This window comes from Uranotaenia lowii, chromosome 3 (genome assembly GCF_029784155.1).
Source record: "Uranotaenia lowii strain MFRU-FL chromosome 3, ASM2978415v1, whole genome shotgun sequence".
Lineage (NCBI taxonomy): Eukaryota > Metazoa > Arthropoda > Insecta > Diptera > Culicidae > Uranotaenia > Uranotaenia lowii.
In genome coordinates, this window is record NC_073693.1 from 270,578,719 (window position 1) to 270,594,003 (window position 15,285).

General features: G+C 35.4%; 1 protein-coding gene across 1 annotated transcript in view; it reads left to right on the forward strand.

The window, feature by feature from the left end:
* Positions 1 to 15,285, forward strand: part of LOC129753406 (cardioacceleratory peptide receptor) — a 157,541-nt gene that overhangs the window by 136,578 nt on the left and 5,678 nt on the right. Inside the window, exon 4 of the mRNA XM_055749229.1 lies at positions 9,183 to 9,388. Coding sequence (XP_055605204.1) covers positions 9,183 to 9,388 — 206 coding nt within the window. The remainder of the gene's footprint in view (positions 1 to 9,182; positions 9,389 to 15,285) is intronic.

A 15,285-nucleotide genomic window follows, 5' to 3' on the forward strand; every position in this document is an offset into this window, starting at 1 on the left:
TATGACGCTTTGCGTACACATTTTTTGAAATTAACCTTATCCCAATTTATACGGTGATCAAATTCTGATGCGTGGGCGGCTACACTGGATTCGTTGCTCCTACTGTTATCTACTGCGTTTTTGTGCTCTTTAATTCTGGTTCTGAATTTCCGTCTGGTTTGACCAATATAGACGGCCGGGCAGTTTTTACATGGAATCTCATAGATTCCAGATCTCTCTTCCGGTGGCACTTTGTCTTTTAGAGAAACCAGTCAATCTTTCAAAGTGTTGAAACTTTTGTAAGCCACTTTCAGACCATGTTTGGAGAGAATCTTACGGATACTGTTTGTCAGTGGAGGGTGGTACGGCAGGCTGACTCTTTGGGATTCATCCCTTTCTGGTTTGAATGTGGTTGCATTGCTACGGAGCTTTTTTCTTTCATGTTTTCGGAGGATTTGGCTAACAAACTCTTTATCGTACCCGTGCAATTCACCAGCCAGCAAAATTTTTTGCTTTTCTTGTTCAAACTCGTGGCTCTCCACAGACGGTGGGTCATCGAATGAAAGGCGGCTTGCTTTTGCGCACCAAAGTGCTTTGAATCAACCGTAATGTAGCGATCTGTTGACGTGGGTTTACGATAAATTCCGAATTTTACTGTATTATCTTCCTTTCTAGAAATTAACAGATCAAGGAAAGGAAGTTTCCCATCAACTTCTTTTTCGACGGTGAATTTGATCGAGCTATGCTGGTTGTTCAAAATCTCAAGCGTCTGCGAGAGATACCGTTCCTTTACAGTGGCGAAGATATCATCAACATAACGCCACCAAGCTCGAGGGAAAAGTTTCTCCCGTTTTTCGAGATCTGTTTCGAAGTCACTCATGAAAAGTTCAGCCAGTAAGGAAGATAATTTACTTCCCATGCTGAGGCCGGAGGTTTGTTTGTAGAACTTACCCCGAAACAAAAAGTAATTCTGATTCATACAAACCTCGGCTATGGTGACGTACGCTGCTATTTGGTTTGAAGGTGCTCGGCGTCGCTCCAAGTGTCTGCGAAGGCTGCGTAAGGCGTCCGAAATAGGGACGCTAGGAAAAAGTGCGGAGACATCAAACGAGACTAAAATCTCTCCTCGACGCATTTTGAAATCCTTCAAGTGTTCCACTAAGTCAACAGAGTTAAGAACACTCTTGCCGTGTTTAACTGGATACTTACGCATTTCTTCTACCAACCACGCTGCCATTTTTTCGGTTGGTGTGCAGATGTTTGAAGCCGCATTGCGATTGGGTTTTTATGGATTTTTGGGAGGCAATACAATGAGGCTACTTTTTGGTTCGGGACGAGGAATTTTCTTTCAAGTTTTATTTCGCCCATTAAATCGGCCACTTCTTGCCGTGTGCTGTTTGCTTCCTCGATCAAAGTATTGAGAGGGTCTTTTGGCTTACCGTTTTTGTAAATACATTCCTCATACGGGCCCGTTGAAGTTTCCATGTCAAAACTGCCCGGCCGTCTATATTGGTCAAACCAGACGGAAATTCAGAACCAGAATTAAAGAGCACAAAAACGCAGTAGATAACAGCAGGAGCAACGAATCCAGTGTAGCCGCCCACGCGTCAGAATTTGATCACCGTATAAATTGGGATAAGGTTAAGTTCAAAAAATGTGTACGCAAAGCGTCACATTTAAACGCATGGGAATCCATGTTTATCACCACATCGGAAATGCCACTTATGTACGAGGATGACGCTCCAATCATATCACCGCTTTTCAATCCGCTCAAACCGAATTTTCAACAAACCGACCACCCTTCGAAGAATACTATCGGATAGTATGAACATGTATTAGTGTTTTTCCTTCATCTAGTCAGCCCGAAACCGGTCGACAAAAAAGGTAAACTTTAATTCCTTTTTCCGTTAGTAAAAACTTTAAGTGTCGTGTCCTGTAATACGTCGTGTGTTAATTGTGTAATAAAGAACTACAATCTAAAGACCTCTTGTAGCATGAATGGAAATTGATAAAATTTTCAGTTAAGCTTTCTAGTAATGTGATATGTACGTGATAAAAAATTGATGACAATCTGGCAAATGGTTTTTGAGATAGCGTCCAATATAGAAGCTCATAGTTAAATTATTCGGGCCTGATCGAGAAAAATCCAGAAGAGTCCCAATGCTGAAATTAACAAAATACGGTGGTCAAATCGTGCAAAAAAGATTTTGACCGCTAGCGGGAAGGTATTTTGGAAAATTCCCTTATGGACAGCTATACGAATTTTTTAGCAGTCACCTAGCAGAATTTTAGCCAATAACTTTTTGTTAACACATCTCGCCTAAATTTGATGTGTGTATTGGAGGAAAATGCCGATCTCTGGAACCTCCAAATGCGACCATTTTCGCTGCATAGCACTTCAAAAGTCTAACAAAGTTGATTCTCTGGGTTGGTTGGATCTGCAATTACGCGAAAACTGTGGTGAAGTAATGAAAAGTCTTTTTTTTTTGGAATTTGTGCCGAAGCAAACAAAAAATTAAATTATTAAAATGTTTGAGAAATTTCAAGGGAAACAGAAAAAGGTATCGAAAATAGCCTTGAATTGAAAAAAAGGGTGGTTCAAAGTATATCGGTAGTGAATTTGGAATAGGGCAAATGCGCGAATGTATTTAAACAAATGGAGTTAGCTGGGTGTTAAAATACGTTCGGAGGCCTACATTTTCAGTGTACAACGTTAACCAAAGACTATTTCGTTTTCGAGAAATAAAAAAAAAAAAATAAAATTTTTGCTAGGAGCTTATGGAGCTGTCAAACTTTGAACGCGTTTTTCTCGAAATAGTGATGTTGGCGCATTCGCCGTATTCAAAATTCGATACCGATATCTTATAGAGGGCACACGCTAAAAATGCTTAAAAATTAAAGTCGAAAAAATTCATCCTTGCACAGCGGTCTAGAAATGAAATATAGCGGGAAACGATTATTAAGTTTTAGAGATATTAAAATTATTTTCCAACTGTTATAGGATAGAGGCCTACATTGTTCTACAATATTGTATAACATGATAATTCATAAAACTTGGTCGAAGACATAAAACAAGTATATTTTAGGCTAAAAGTTTTAAGACAATTTGTTTTCATGAAGTTAGGAGCAACTACAATTGTATAATTGATTTTAGGCATTCAACTATAATTATATTCGATTCAACTACAAACTTCTGATTGGCCTTGTACAATGAACTATGAGTATAATAGAATCAATTGTAATAGTATAATTGTTTCAATTGTTTATATGGTAGATTCAACTACATTTGTATGATTTGTGTTAGGCATTCAACTATAGATTCAACTTCCTGGTTGACGTCTCACATCTAACTATAAATACGATAGACTGTAAATATGATAAATTCAATTATAATTGTATAATTGATTCTAGTTATTCAACTGTGAATATAATAGATTCAACTATACATTTCTGGTCCACCTCTAAATTTTAACTTTAAATATGATAGATTCAACTGTTGTGGTAAAATTGGTTCAACTGTAAATATGATAGATTCAACTACTAATGTATGATTAATTCTAGGTATTGAACTATAAATATAGCAAATTTATCTATATTTTCATGATTGATTGTGTAAAATGTTATACTTAACTCTTGAATTTCAAAAACTATGCACTTATGTCCCTCATGCTTCAACTTGACGTTCTCCGTAGGGATAGGTTTAGCTAAAATATCCGTAAACTTACTGTTAATGCTTTTGATTCCGGAAGAAAGTTCCCCAAAAGATTTGATTAAATATAAGCCCCCAAAACATTCTCCCCATTAATCTTAGTTCCGAGTCAATAAATTGTACCAACCAACTGCCCCGGCGAGCAATGAACAATTTCGTCTGTCTAATTATAATTCACGATCGTGGAAGCGCTTGAATGTCCTAATTTGAATTTTGCACACCTCATGCCCCTCCAATGCGCTTGAATGATGAATAACAACAAACTATAGCAGCAACAAGTTGGCGAAAAACTAATTTATGGTTTTGGCCAGTGGTTGTTCGGTTTTGATTATTCATTGTTTTTCAGAGCTTCTATTTATAATGCATAATAAGTTGTCTGTTTAACTGCCCAGATTCGGAGAGCTGTTGATAGTTCAGAATAATATTTAAATAAGTACTACGCATTTGTTGAGAGGTTGTAAAAATACTACCAATCGAATAGAGTTTCGCGAGAAAAAAATTATTTTCATCTGTTTTTTTTTTTCGTTGAATCAAGTTGAAACACATAAAAATTATGAGGATGGTAATCAAATCCAAGAGCTCATTTGGATGTGACCCTCAAGAAGCATTTTCCTAATAAATTCTTAACATGAACTTCTTTTGATCTTATCGTACTACATGGCATTACCGTGTTGAAAACCACGTGGTTTCCATTTTTTCGTCTATGCTGCTACATTAGTATTCAACGTGCTTCACGTTTTTTGGCCCTGTTTGGAGAATCTCGTCCCCCATTCGAAGGAAATTTAAAACTTGTTCAAACAAAATGCACTACAAATAGGTAATGGAAAATATCACTAGCGGCAATTTTGCCTCTTTTCTCCAAACAGTCTGCAGCACCGGAACATGGTAATGGTACCACTTGTTTAAATATTCTGGTGTCTGCATTTTACAAAAATAAAAACATTTCTACAAAACAATCATAGCTGGTTAGATGGAAATAATTTCTCTCCAAAGCAGCGCGAAATTCAAATTATATCACTTGAGCTTCGTTGGGAAAAAGGCCGAAAAAATATTCAAATTTTTCTCGTCACTTTGGTAGATTATGAAAACGATCTTTCCCAAACCGCTTTCGTGAACCCGAGGGGTTCCTCTTGTCACGTTATGCATAAAGGGCTTCATTCTTGATATTTTTATGTTAAACTTTTTTTCAAATTATCGCATTCGTTAACCGGAAAAGTTATGTTTCCAAAAATGTGCTGCTGGTTATTAAAGAGTCCGTAGAAAATTTTAGCCTCTTTAATGAGAGTACTCCACTTGATGCTTTTTTTCAGCTTTCGTTTATTAGTTTATTGTTTAACAATTTATTGAAATTCATTTCAGTTCCGAGTAGCCCATTTCCGAGAAATACGCAATACGTAAATACGTAATACGCAATACGTAACAAAAAGTGTTCCACTAGACTGAGGTGATTTGGGGTCATTTTTGAATTTCTCAAACCCTGGGGTCCTTAAAAGCTTCGTTTTGGTTCAAAACTCATCGATAATTATTTGCAGAATTTTTAAGTAACGTTCACATGAGTAAATTTTAACTTTCATGTATGTAAGGGAAAATTGAATATTTTGTACTGAAACATCAACATAATTTTTTTCTTCTTTGGAGCCGAGCCGACATATGGTTTTTGTGTAAATTTATAAACTCTCATAAGGATATTTTCTGCGGAACAACTTTGTCGAAGGCACTCTGTATCTTATATGACAAAAAAGTTATTAGCTGTTTAACAGGAGTATGTCTTTTGGCATTAATAAACAATAAATTCAATTGACATCACTGCTTGTGCCTCGCAAAGCATTGCATAAAAGGCAGTCATGCAATACCTCGCTAGGCACTCAGCAGTGATGTCAATTGAATTTATTATTTATCAATGCCAAAAGACATACTCTCGTTAAACAGGTAATATCTTTTTTGTCTTATAAGATACAAAGTTAATGTCTTCGACAAAGTTGTTCAGCGAAAAATTACCTTATGAGAATTTAGGAATTTACACAATAACCATATGCAGGCTCGGTTCCAAAAAAAAATGATGTTAATTTTTCAGTACAAAATATTCAACTTTCCCATACAAACTTAAAGTTGAAATTTACTCATGAAAACGTTACTTAAAAATTCTGCAAAAAATCTGCGAATTTTGCCCGGATTTATTCAATAAAAAGAAACAACTTGACTTGTAAATTTTTTATTTAACGTAGTTTGATAATAATGATAATTTAAAGATTTTTGGGAGCCTCAAATACGATTTAAAATCTGTTGATGAGTTATGATCAAAAAAAATTTTTTTCTTGATTTTTATTAAGTTATTTCTGGGTTTTGATAAAATATTGTCCGGATTTTTGGGCGTCAAATTTTTGGTTCCAAACAAATTAAATTTGAAACAAGATAAAAATCAAACAATTTTTATCTAATTATCATAAAAAACGACGTCTTGACATGATATCATTTCTGTAAGTCCGTGATTGAATGGTATTCCTATTATCACTATATATTTTTTTCATACCAAGTTTCTCCAGTAGAATGCACCGCCTATTAAAGTCAGATCGTTGTCAATCGTTTGTTGATTTCCGGTGCAAAAGAAATGAAACGCGCAGTTGGAAAATGTTTTCCAACTGAAGAAACCTCAATGGAATCATTTTACTTCACCACAGGGCCGTAGGAAGAACCGACTCATGGGGGGGGTTTTGTTGACATTTTTTTCCTATAACATTTTTGCTTGAACAATACATACACAAGTGAAAAATGTACATATATGTACTAAGTACAAATGATTCAAGTTAAAGTTATTTTGCATTCAAAGTTATTTTGCATTTAAAGTTATTTAATTTCGAAAATTAGTCCTAGAAGATGCCATTATGTCTGTCTGTCTGTTGTTATAGTCAATTTAGTTTTTGTCCAACGTTAAGGAGTCCAGTGTTCGCTGCTCTTTGATTTTATCGGTAAAAAAAAAAAAATTCATCCAATATTCTGTGGTCGCACTTCTACTGAATTTAAAAAGTAGGTTGAAGTTTAAGTGCGACCATAGAATATCGGATGAAAAAATTTTATTTTTCACCAATAAAATCCAAGAGCAGCGAACACTGGACTCCTAAACGTTGGACACAAACTAAATTGACTATAACAACAGACAGATAATTCCCTTGAGAAAGCCAACCGAAAATGGTCGAAACGTCGGGCATTTCGAAAACTAAGTTGCTTGATTGAATTCTTAGACCGGAAAATAGCCAATATTACTATAAAACATCAATCACGGTCGAAAACATAAATATGTAAATAATCTTTAATAAAATTTTCAGCTGAATTTTTACCTGAGGATAAAAAAACAAGTTCAAAAATTATCATTATTTTTTATATTTCATAATTATAATCTTGTGATCCTTTGAAAATTTAAATCTAGATTTTTGAAAAAAAACAAATTCTTTGAAATGAATCCAGATCTAATTTTTTTATGTGATTTTCATCAGGTTTGTTTTCAAACTGACTTTGATTGAATTTTAATTTTTTTTTTAAACAAAGAATCAAAGTTATGAAACTGCAATTTCCTCCAATTTGAATACTTAATGAAATTTAAACATTGATATTTTAATATTGATTCTAAAATTTGAATTTGAGCTAAATCCGGATACAAACCTGGGATTTTACTTCCTAGTCTAAATTCTGCATTTTTAACCCAAAATCAAAACCTTAATCTAAATTTCAGATAACAATTACTATGAATTTGAAATTTATTTGATTCTGAATTTATGGTTTTCAATAGATTTTTTTCAATTACCTATTTATTCTTAATTGAACTTGTTGATTTTAATAACATTTTGAATGATGATATTATTTCACATTTATCAATTCTGAACTTTCTTATTTTTAAACTTTGCATAACAATCAAGGATAAAAATTTCAGATCCAAATTTCAAAAATAGTTTGAAATTTTTATATTTTCTTTTCATATTCCAAAATTATGAGTTTCAAATCTTGAAAATTCATCATATTTTAGATTGAAATGCATCACCAAGGTTCGAAGCAGGATTCTATACCAAAGATGATACAACTGAAAAACTAGAACAATAAACTGGATACTTGCTACATTTTTTCCTCTAGTATCCGGGGAGGGCAAATCTAGGCAATTTTATTTCCAAATCTTGCAAAGTAAGGGCATATTGTTTCAATAATTTTCCCTAAAATCCGTCCAATATGCAGGCGAGTTTCAGAATTATTTCATTAAAATAAAAAAAAAATACGTGGAAAACTGTTTTTATTCAATTGAAACACATCAGCCGATTCAGAATCATATTTAAGGTTTCCAAAAAAATCGTTTATGATTATTTTGGCAATATTTGTTAAAAAAAATACTTGAACGCAAGATACATAATTCTTATGACTCAATTGAAATTTTCGTTTGATTTTGCAAATAGATTGAGAAATTCTGGTCAAAATCCGGACAATCTGGTAAGCTTAGTCTAACTTCATTGGGATTCAACAAATGAGAAATTTTTTGAAAAACTAATGTAGAATTGTGGTCCTGGAATGAGATTTTGAGTTTTTGGAGTCGAGATTATTACACTATTGTTGCTCATGAATCATTTAAGTTGTTCATCAAAATGCGATTAAAAATTTCAAATTTTATGTTCAACCAAAAAAAATTCTCTAGGCATTTTTGGACCTTCATGGGGGGGGTTTAACCCCCAAAACCCCCCCCGTTCCTACGGCCATGCTTCACCATAAACAATGCTTACCAACCGGTGAATGAAATTGAATGGTAAACTTCTTTGCTATTTTCGAAGTAAACAAATGCTTTATTATTCGTCTTGTTGGCGTTGTTTCTGAATGATTGTGACTTTGCAGGAATTTTCAAGTTCTTTTTTAGTGTGAAACTTAAAAGTGAATTCGATAATATCATAATAATCAGCTCTTCAGTTTTCTTAAACTTTCTTCAATTAAGTCTTGTCTATCATTGAATACACTGCGAACCACTATCATCTTTTGAAAGTTCACCAGTTTTCCATTATCAATTTTTCCTCATCTAGGAATCGGTCCGAACAAAAGTTTTCCCTTTGTGGTATCAATTTTCCCCTCCTTTCAATGATTCCGAAGAATCAAACAATTCAGAGAAAATAAATTTTGTTAAATGGGTTTTTTTTTATTTCCGCCCTGACCAAAGACCCAGAAATAATTGTACTGACCGGATGTATCAGATGAAAAATTAATTAAATGCTCATTCGCAGAATCAATAACACCGCATTGTTCTACGGTTCGAATTTGATGATGGCTAATTGTCTGTAATTATGAACAAAGATAAGTTACTTTGGCGACGACAGTCCCTCAGAATAAGTTTACAATTGATGTTGATCAATAAGGGGTATCTATGTACATATACGATGCTGATGCATTATTGGTTCCCATGAATTGTCTTGGTCATTTTGTTTAGATTGTACCTAATCATAAGTTATTTTTTTCTTATTTCTTTTCACAGGCAGTGAAAAAGTATTCCGGATAGATCCGACGATATCGGATAGGTCGTTCTATCGCCGCTCGGACACAAACCGGCAACGGTTGATTCACAAAGCCAAGATGAAATCACTGCGGATATCGGTCGTCATCGTGGTGGTGTTCATCGTTTGCTGGACCCCGTACTACATCATGATGCTGATCTTCATGTTTCTCAATCCCTCCGAACGGGTATGTTTTACTATCTTTTTTAAATTAGTTAAAAACTTTTTTAGACTTCATAACAAAGTGTCCTAAAATTTCTTGGGGGTATGGCAATTTTAAAATGAATCTTAGTATATAGAATTGGACCAAAAACAATTGCCTGTATTTCAGTTATTTATTATTGAATTTCAGATGTTTTTTTTTGTATAAATGTAGCGTTTTCTTCATACTTTTAAGAAAAAATACGGATAAAATCATTCATCAAGGTTTCGAAGGAATTCTCGAATCACGGTCCAACAGATTTGAATTCCTCGTCTTCAAAATCATACCACGCAGTGCTCGGTTGACAGTTCCACTCCGAATCGTCGTCATTGTTTCCTTATACCGTTTGATAACGCACCATACGGTATTTCTGGGCAATTTCAACTGTTTAGCTAGCCTAGATGCAGACCACAATGGATTTTCCAAATTACAGTGCACAATTCCATGTTGATTGTTTACAAAGTACAATCAATTTGCGGAATATCAAAAAATACATACGAGAAGCTGACTAAATTCTCGACACGTGGGCCAAATAACTTCCAAATTCGTCCACGAGGAGCACCACAATATGATCAAATGTTTGTTCCAATTCTAAATGAAGCAAGTTTTACATACATACGTCAACTGCTATTTGAAGTTACTAAAAAATTAAAAGTTTATTATTTATTTTCATAGTTTTCCATCTCACGACATAACTTGAGGCACACATTTCCAAGTTCGCTGTTCCAATTCCTTCAAATATCATTTACAGAAGCTTTTGAACAGATACATTTTTAAAAAGAATCAAATGTAGAAAGACGGGTTGAGTATTTTAATAGTTTTGTTTTCGAGTTAACTGCTTGTCAGATGTGAATTTGCGATAGATTTCAAAATTCTTCAAACACGTATTCAACTTGTTAATCCAATCCATAAGTTTGTTGTTTTAAATTTAGAAAATATTTTTAAATGTTCAAAAATGCAGGATTGTTTTCAGTTTTAGTAGAGATGTTAGATTGAGATAGCGCATAAAACTAATAAAAAAGATTTAAACTAATTTCATTAGGTAATAGAAAGAAGATACAAGAATAGGTTTGCTAGTTTTGATCACACTAGTCAAAAGTGTCTCCTGATCATATCCTTTAACCCAAACCTCAAAACCAAGAATGTTTGGCTAGGATGCAGAGGTAACCTAGGTCCTAAAGCACACGATTGATCTTTCTTCCTTTTCTACCTTTTCCAATCTATCCATTGACTACTAGGACGTGGCCGGCGCCGTTATTGGTGTTTGAAGAAAGAGCATCAAGTTTGAGCATTGTGAATGTGCTGCCAATCTCAGGCTTCATTCATTTGACCTCTGAATAAAACTGATGGCCTCGGTCAATCACGGAGTAGCAACCATTGGCGATGTGGAACTCATTCTACTGAGTAACGCCTGCGGTCGTGGGGTTGAGAAGGTTTTCGAAATTCAAATTAAGCTAAAAATTATAACAATTCCAAAAAATACACAATAAATAAGGAAGTGGATTTCAAACACCATTTTCTCAAATAATAATAAGTTTGACTCATAAAAAAATTTAAATTTTCAAAACAAATCACCAAGAAAACTTCAAATCAATTCTATTTTCGGTAAGTCATTGATTATTTTTTCAAAATGATGTTCCTTATTCTGGACTAGAAATTTGCTTTAAAACTATTTCCAACAGTCCAAATTTAAAATAAATATTTCCAAAATACACATTTAAAAAAAAATCTGAATTCCAAAATAACTATATGATCTGGTAGAATATTAACCATAATTAATTTCATTACAATTATTTTTGACGTCACTTCAGAAAGTTTAAAAAAAACTCGATTTCATTTTACAAATTTATTTAACCCGAAAAACTATAAGGTTTATGCACTAAAAATATTTAGATTAAATTTGGTTTAAACTGCTTTAAAAAATCGTTAAATGAGGAAAAGTAAACAAATATAAAACTTCTATAACTTTTTTCGCAGAACTCAAAATTACTTGAAGTCTTGAGGAAAGTTGATAATTGATTTAAAACTTTATGTTTTTGTTTCAAAGTTTTGTCAAAAAAGTGCAGATTTTTCTTAAATGTTTTTACCTATTTTCAAAAGTTATTGCAATAACTAAAGCTGATAGAAATATTGCATAGTAAGATTCACGGCACCCTATAAGTCGAAATTACCTTTTAAATTCATTGAATCCTTGGAAAATGTTAATTGTGTGGCCTAAATCATCAAAACTTTTTTAAATAATTTGTTAAGCATTTAGAAGAACAAGAAAAATGAAATAAAATTGTTTCTTGAAAAATATTTCATATCAGCATAACGTTTGTAATGACATAAACTATTTTTTTTAAATCAAAAGTTTTAGTATTGAACTAGAGGATATTAGATTTCAGATTTTTTTCTGCATATTCTGTTGACCATCGTGAGAGGTGAAATAAGTTTTGAAGGGTAAATGATTCGTTTCAAACTCTGTTCTTGTCTGCCTTCTTAAAAAAATCCATTCTAAAGACGAAGTAGGGTTTTTGAATATCAAGTTTTATGTTCCAATACGAAACCTACTACCTACCTAAGGGTCCAGCGCCGATTGACCGGCGCATAGGGCTCAGATAAAAGATCTCCACTGCTGGCGATCCGGAGCCAGCGTCTTCACTTGCTGCCAGCCAAGGTTCTCGTCAACTGTGCGGGTTTCGGCGGCTAGACTACGCCGCCACGAGCTTTTGGGCCTGCCTCTTCTTCGATGCCCATCTGGATTCCAGTCAAGCGCCTCTCTGCAAATCTCGTTTTCATCTCTTCGCAGCGTGTGCCCAATCCATCTCCACTTACGTTCCCGAATCTCGATTTCTAGCGCCTTTTGATGACACCGGCGATGAAGTTCAACGTTCGAGATCCAGTTGCCAGGCTACCAAGCGCGGATGATGTTCCGCAGGCAGCGATTCACAAAAACTTGCAGTTTTCGCGTCGTCACCGCATATATGCACCAAGTTTCACACCCGTACAGCTATACGGATTTGACGTTTGAGTTGAAGATTCGGATTTTAGTTCGTAGAGAGATCTGGCGTGAGCGCCAGATGTTTCGGAGACTCGCAAACGCAAATCGGGCTTTTCTGATCCGGGTTTCGATGTCCTTCTTGGTACCACCATCAGGCGTAATCTGGCTACCAAGATACTGGAAGCACTCCACTGTCTCAACCTGTTGTCCAGCTACCACGAAATTGGAACGATTTTCTGTATTGATTTCCATCGACTTGGTCTTTCCGACATTGGTTTTGAGACCAGCTGCCTTGGAGCTTTCGGTGAGGTCGTCGAGTTTGCTCTGCATGTCTTGTTGTGTTTGGACGAGCAAAACAATATCGTCTGCCAGGTCAAGGTCGTTCAGTTGCTCCATGGTTGAAGGATTCCACGGCAATCCTCGGTTTGGTCTACAGTCAATCGATCCAGTCAAGATCTCATCCATTACGATGAGAAAAAGCAGCGGTGACAAAATACATCCTTGTCTCACTCCAGCAGTTACCGGGATTGGTTCGGACAAGACACCGTCGTGCAAGACCTTGCACGAAAATGCCTCGTACTGTGCTTCGATGAGATGGACTAGTTTCTCTGGGACCCCTCGTCGCCTTAGAGCCGCCCAGATGTTTTCATGGTTAAGTCGGTCGAATGCTTTTTCGAAATCAACGAACACCAGCAGAAGAGAGTCCTGGAATTCGTTGATTTGTTCCAGTATGATTCGTAGCGTTGTGATGTGGTCCACACATGATCGTCCGGATCGGAATCCAGCTTGTTGCCGTCGGAGTGTAGCGTCGATTTTCTCCTGGATCCTGTTCAGGATCACTTTGCAGAGTACTTTGAGGGTTGTACAGATCAAAGTTATGCCACGCCAGTTACCGCACTCTGTTAGGTCTCCTTTCTTTGGGACCTTAACGAGGATACCCTGCATCCAGTCGGCCGCGAATGTTGCAGTATCCCAAATGTCAGCGAAAAGACGGTGCAACATTTGTGCTGACAAGGCAGGGTCGGCTTTCAGCATTTCAGCAGGAATGCAATCGATTTCAGGTGCTTTGTTGGATTTCATGTTTTTGATTGCCGCTTCTATTTCAGCCAGCGAGGGCGCTTCCGAGTTGACGCCATTAATGCGACTTACTGTGGGCGCCTCGAGCTGCGGGTTCTGTTGGCCATTGCTATTTGTAACTCGGAAAAGTTGATCAAAATGCTCAGTCCAACGCTTGAGCTGATCTGTTCGATCTGTCAGCAGCTGACCTGCTCGGTCTTTCAGCGGCATTCTTGCATTAATAATCGGATATCTCCAATGGCGGCGGCTCTTTCTCCCTCTTCGGCTAGGGAGTTTGTCCAGGCTCTCTTGTCTCGTCTACAAGCTCGTTTAACTTCCTTTTCCAGCTCCGCATATCGTAAGCGGGCGGCTGCTTTGGCTGACCCGGTACATGCCTGCTCAATTCCGACTTTCGCCTTTCTCCGATCATCGATCATCCTCCAGGTTTCATCCGACATCCATTCACTTCGTCTTCCACAAACTTTACCGAGAGTACCATGGCTCGTCGTGATAAAGGCATTCTTGATTCCACACCACTGTTCTTCGACTGTTCCGTCTGTCGGCAACTCCGAGGCTCGGGATTCTAGCTGTTCCAATACGAAAGGTTGACTGAATTGCAATCCAAATGTACAATTAAAAATTAATTTTATTTCGTGAACGTCTTATAGTGTCGTAAAATGAAATGTTTCAAGCCTAGGGTGATTTCTGTCAAATTTTTGACTTTTTTGTTAACACTTATTTTTAAACACCTTGTAATATCAAGTAATTTCAGGTTACTACGGTGAAAATTTTACTTGAAAAAAATATCCATGGGGGGGGGGGGAAGAGTTTAACCCCTAACCTCTGATAGGTTTTTAATATCGCGATGATTTCATGATTTTAAGAGGAAGAATTACCAAGATGGTTAAAATCCTCTATAAAAAAAACAAAATAGAATAGAATGGAATAGTTTTTATAATATTTGAAATTATATTATATTTATAATATTTACTAGCTGACCCGGTGGGCTTTGCTCCACCTTTCAAAATTCAATAATATTTGTTAATATAATTAAAATTCAGTTTTATTGCCTGGACAGCGTTTCAAACCAAATTTCAAGATAATTTAAAAGCGAATGCTTAAAAAAAGAACAGCACCTGAAGTTTCCTACTAAAGTTCAAAGATGTTTTGATAATATTTTCTTAAAATTGATCTCTAGATTTGTTTTCCAAGATCTGAAAATTTTACTCTGTTTTATAAGCTTCAAAAAGTTCATAATGATATCAAAATGTATGTTTTAATGATATGGACTTCCAGTCTTTTCCCTCTTGCAATGCAAGAAGTGCTACTATTAAATCATTTTTGTATCTAAATGACGCAACATTTCGCTTCATTTGTCTCATAAGTTTTCAAATTATTTCAAATATGATATGAATAAATATCTTTTTTCCAACTCTACCCAGAAATAAGAAAGGTTCTCAATTTTTTCGTATGCAAACAACCTCTCTTCCTTTTGCTCGATAAATTCTCGATTCATGCCAACAAACTTGTATGGAAGCCCTGATAAATTTTCAAGCAATTCAATGCAATTCATACGGAACTCCCTTTGTTTCTCCCATCTTAACATTGCAATGCAGACAGGTTTGTAACACTCATAAAAACATATCTTGTACCCAAATACCTTCCCATGTTAAAATCATGTTAATAATGTTTTCGCCATATACTAAATTTGTAGATATGATACATTACAACTTGAAGTAATGCCAAACAACATCTAGCAACGTTTTTACTGCAAATTACTATATTTTTAATTGTTTAAGCAAAAAGTGTAAATAAAATTCATATGGATAAGCTGTAACCCAAT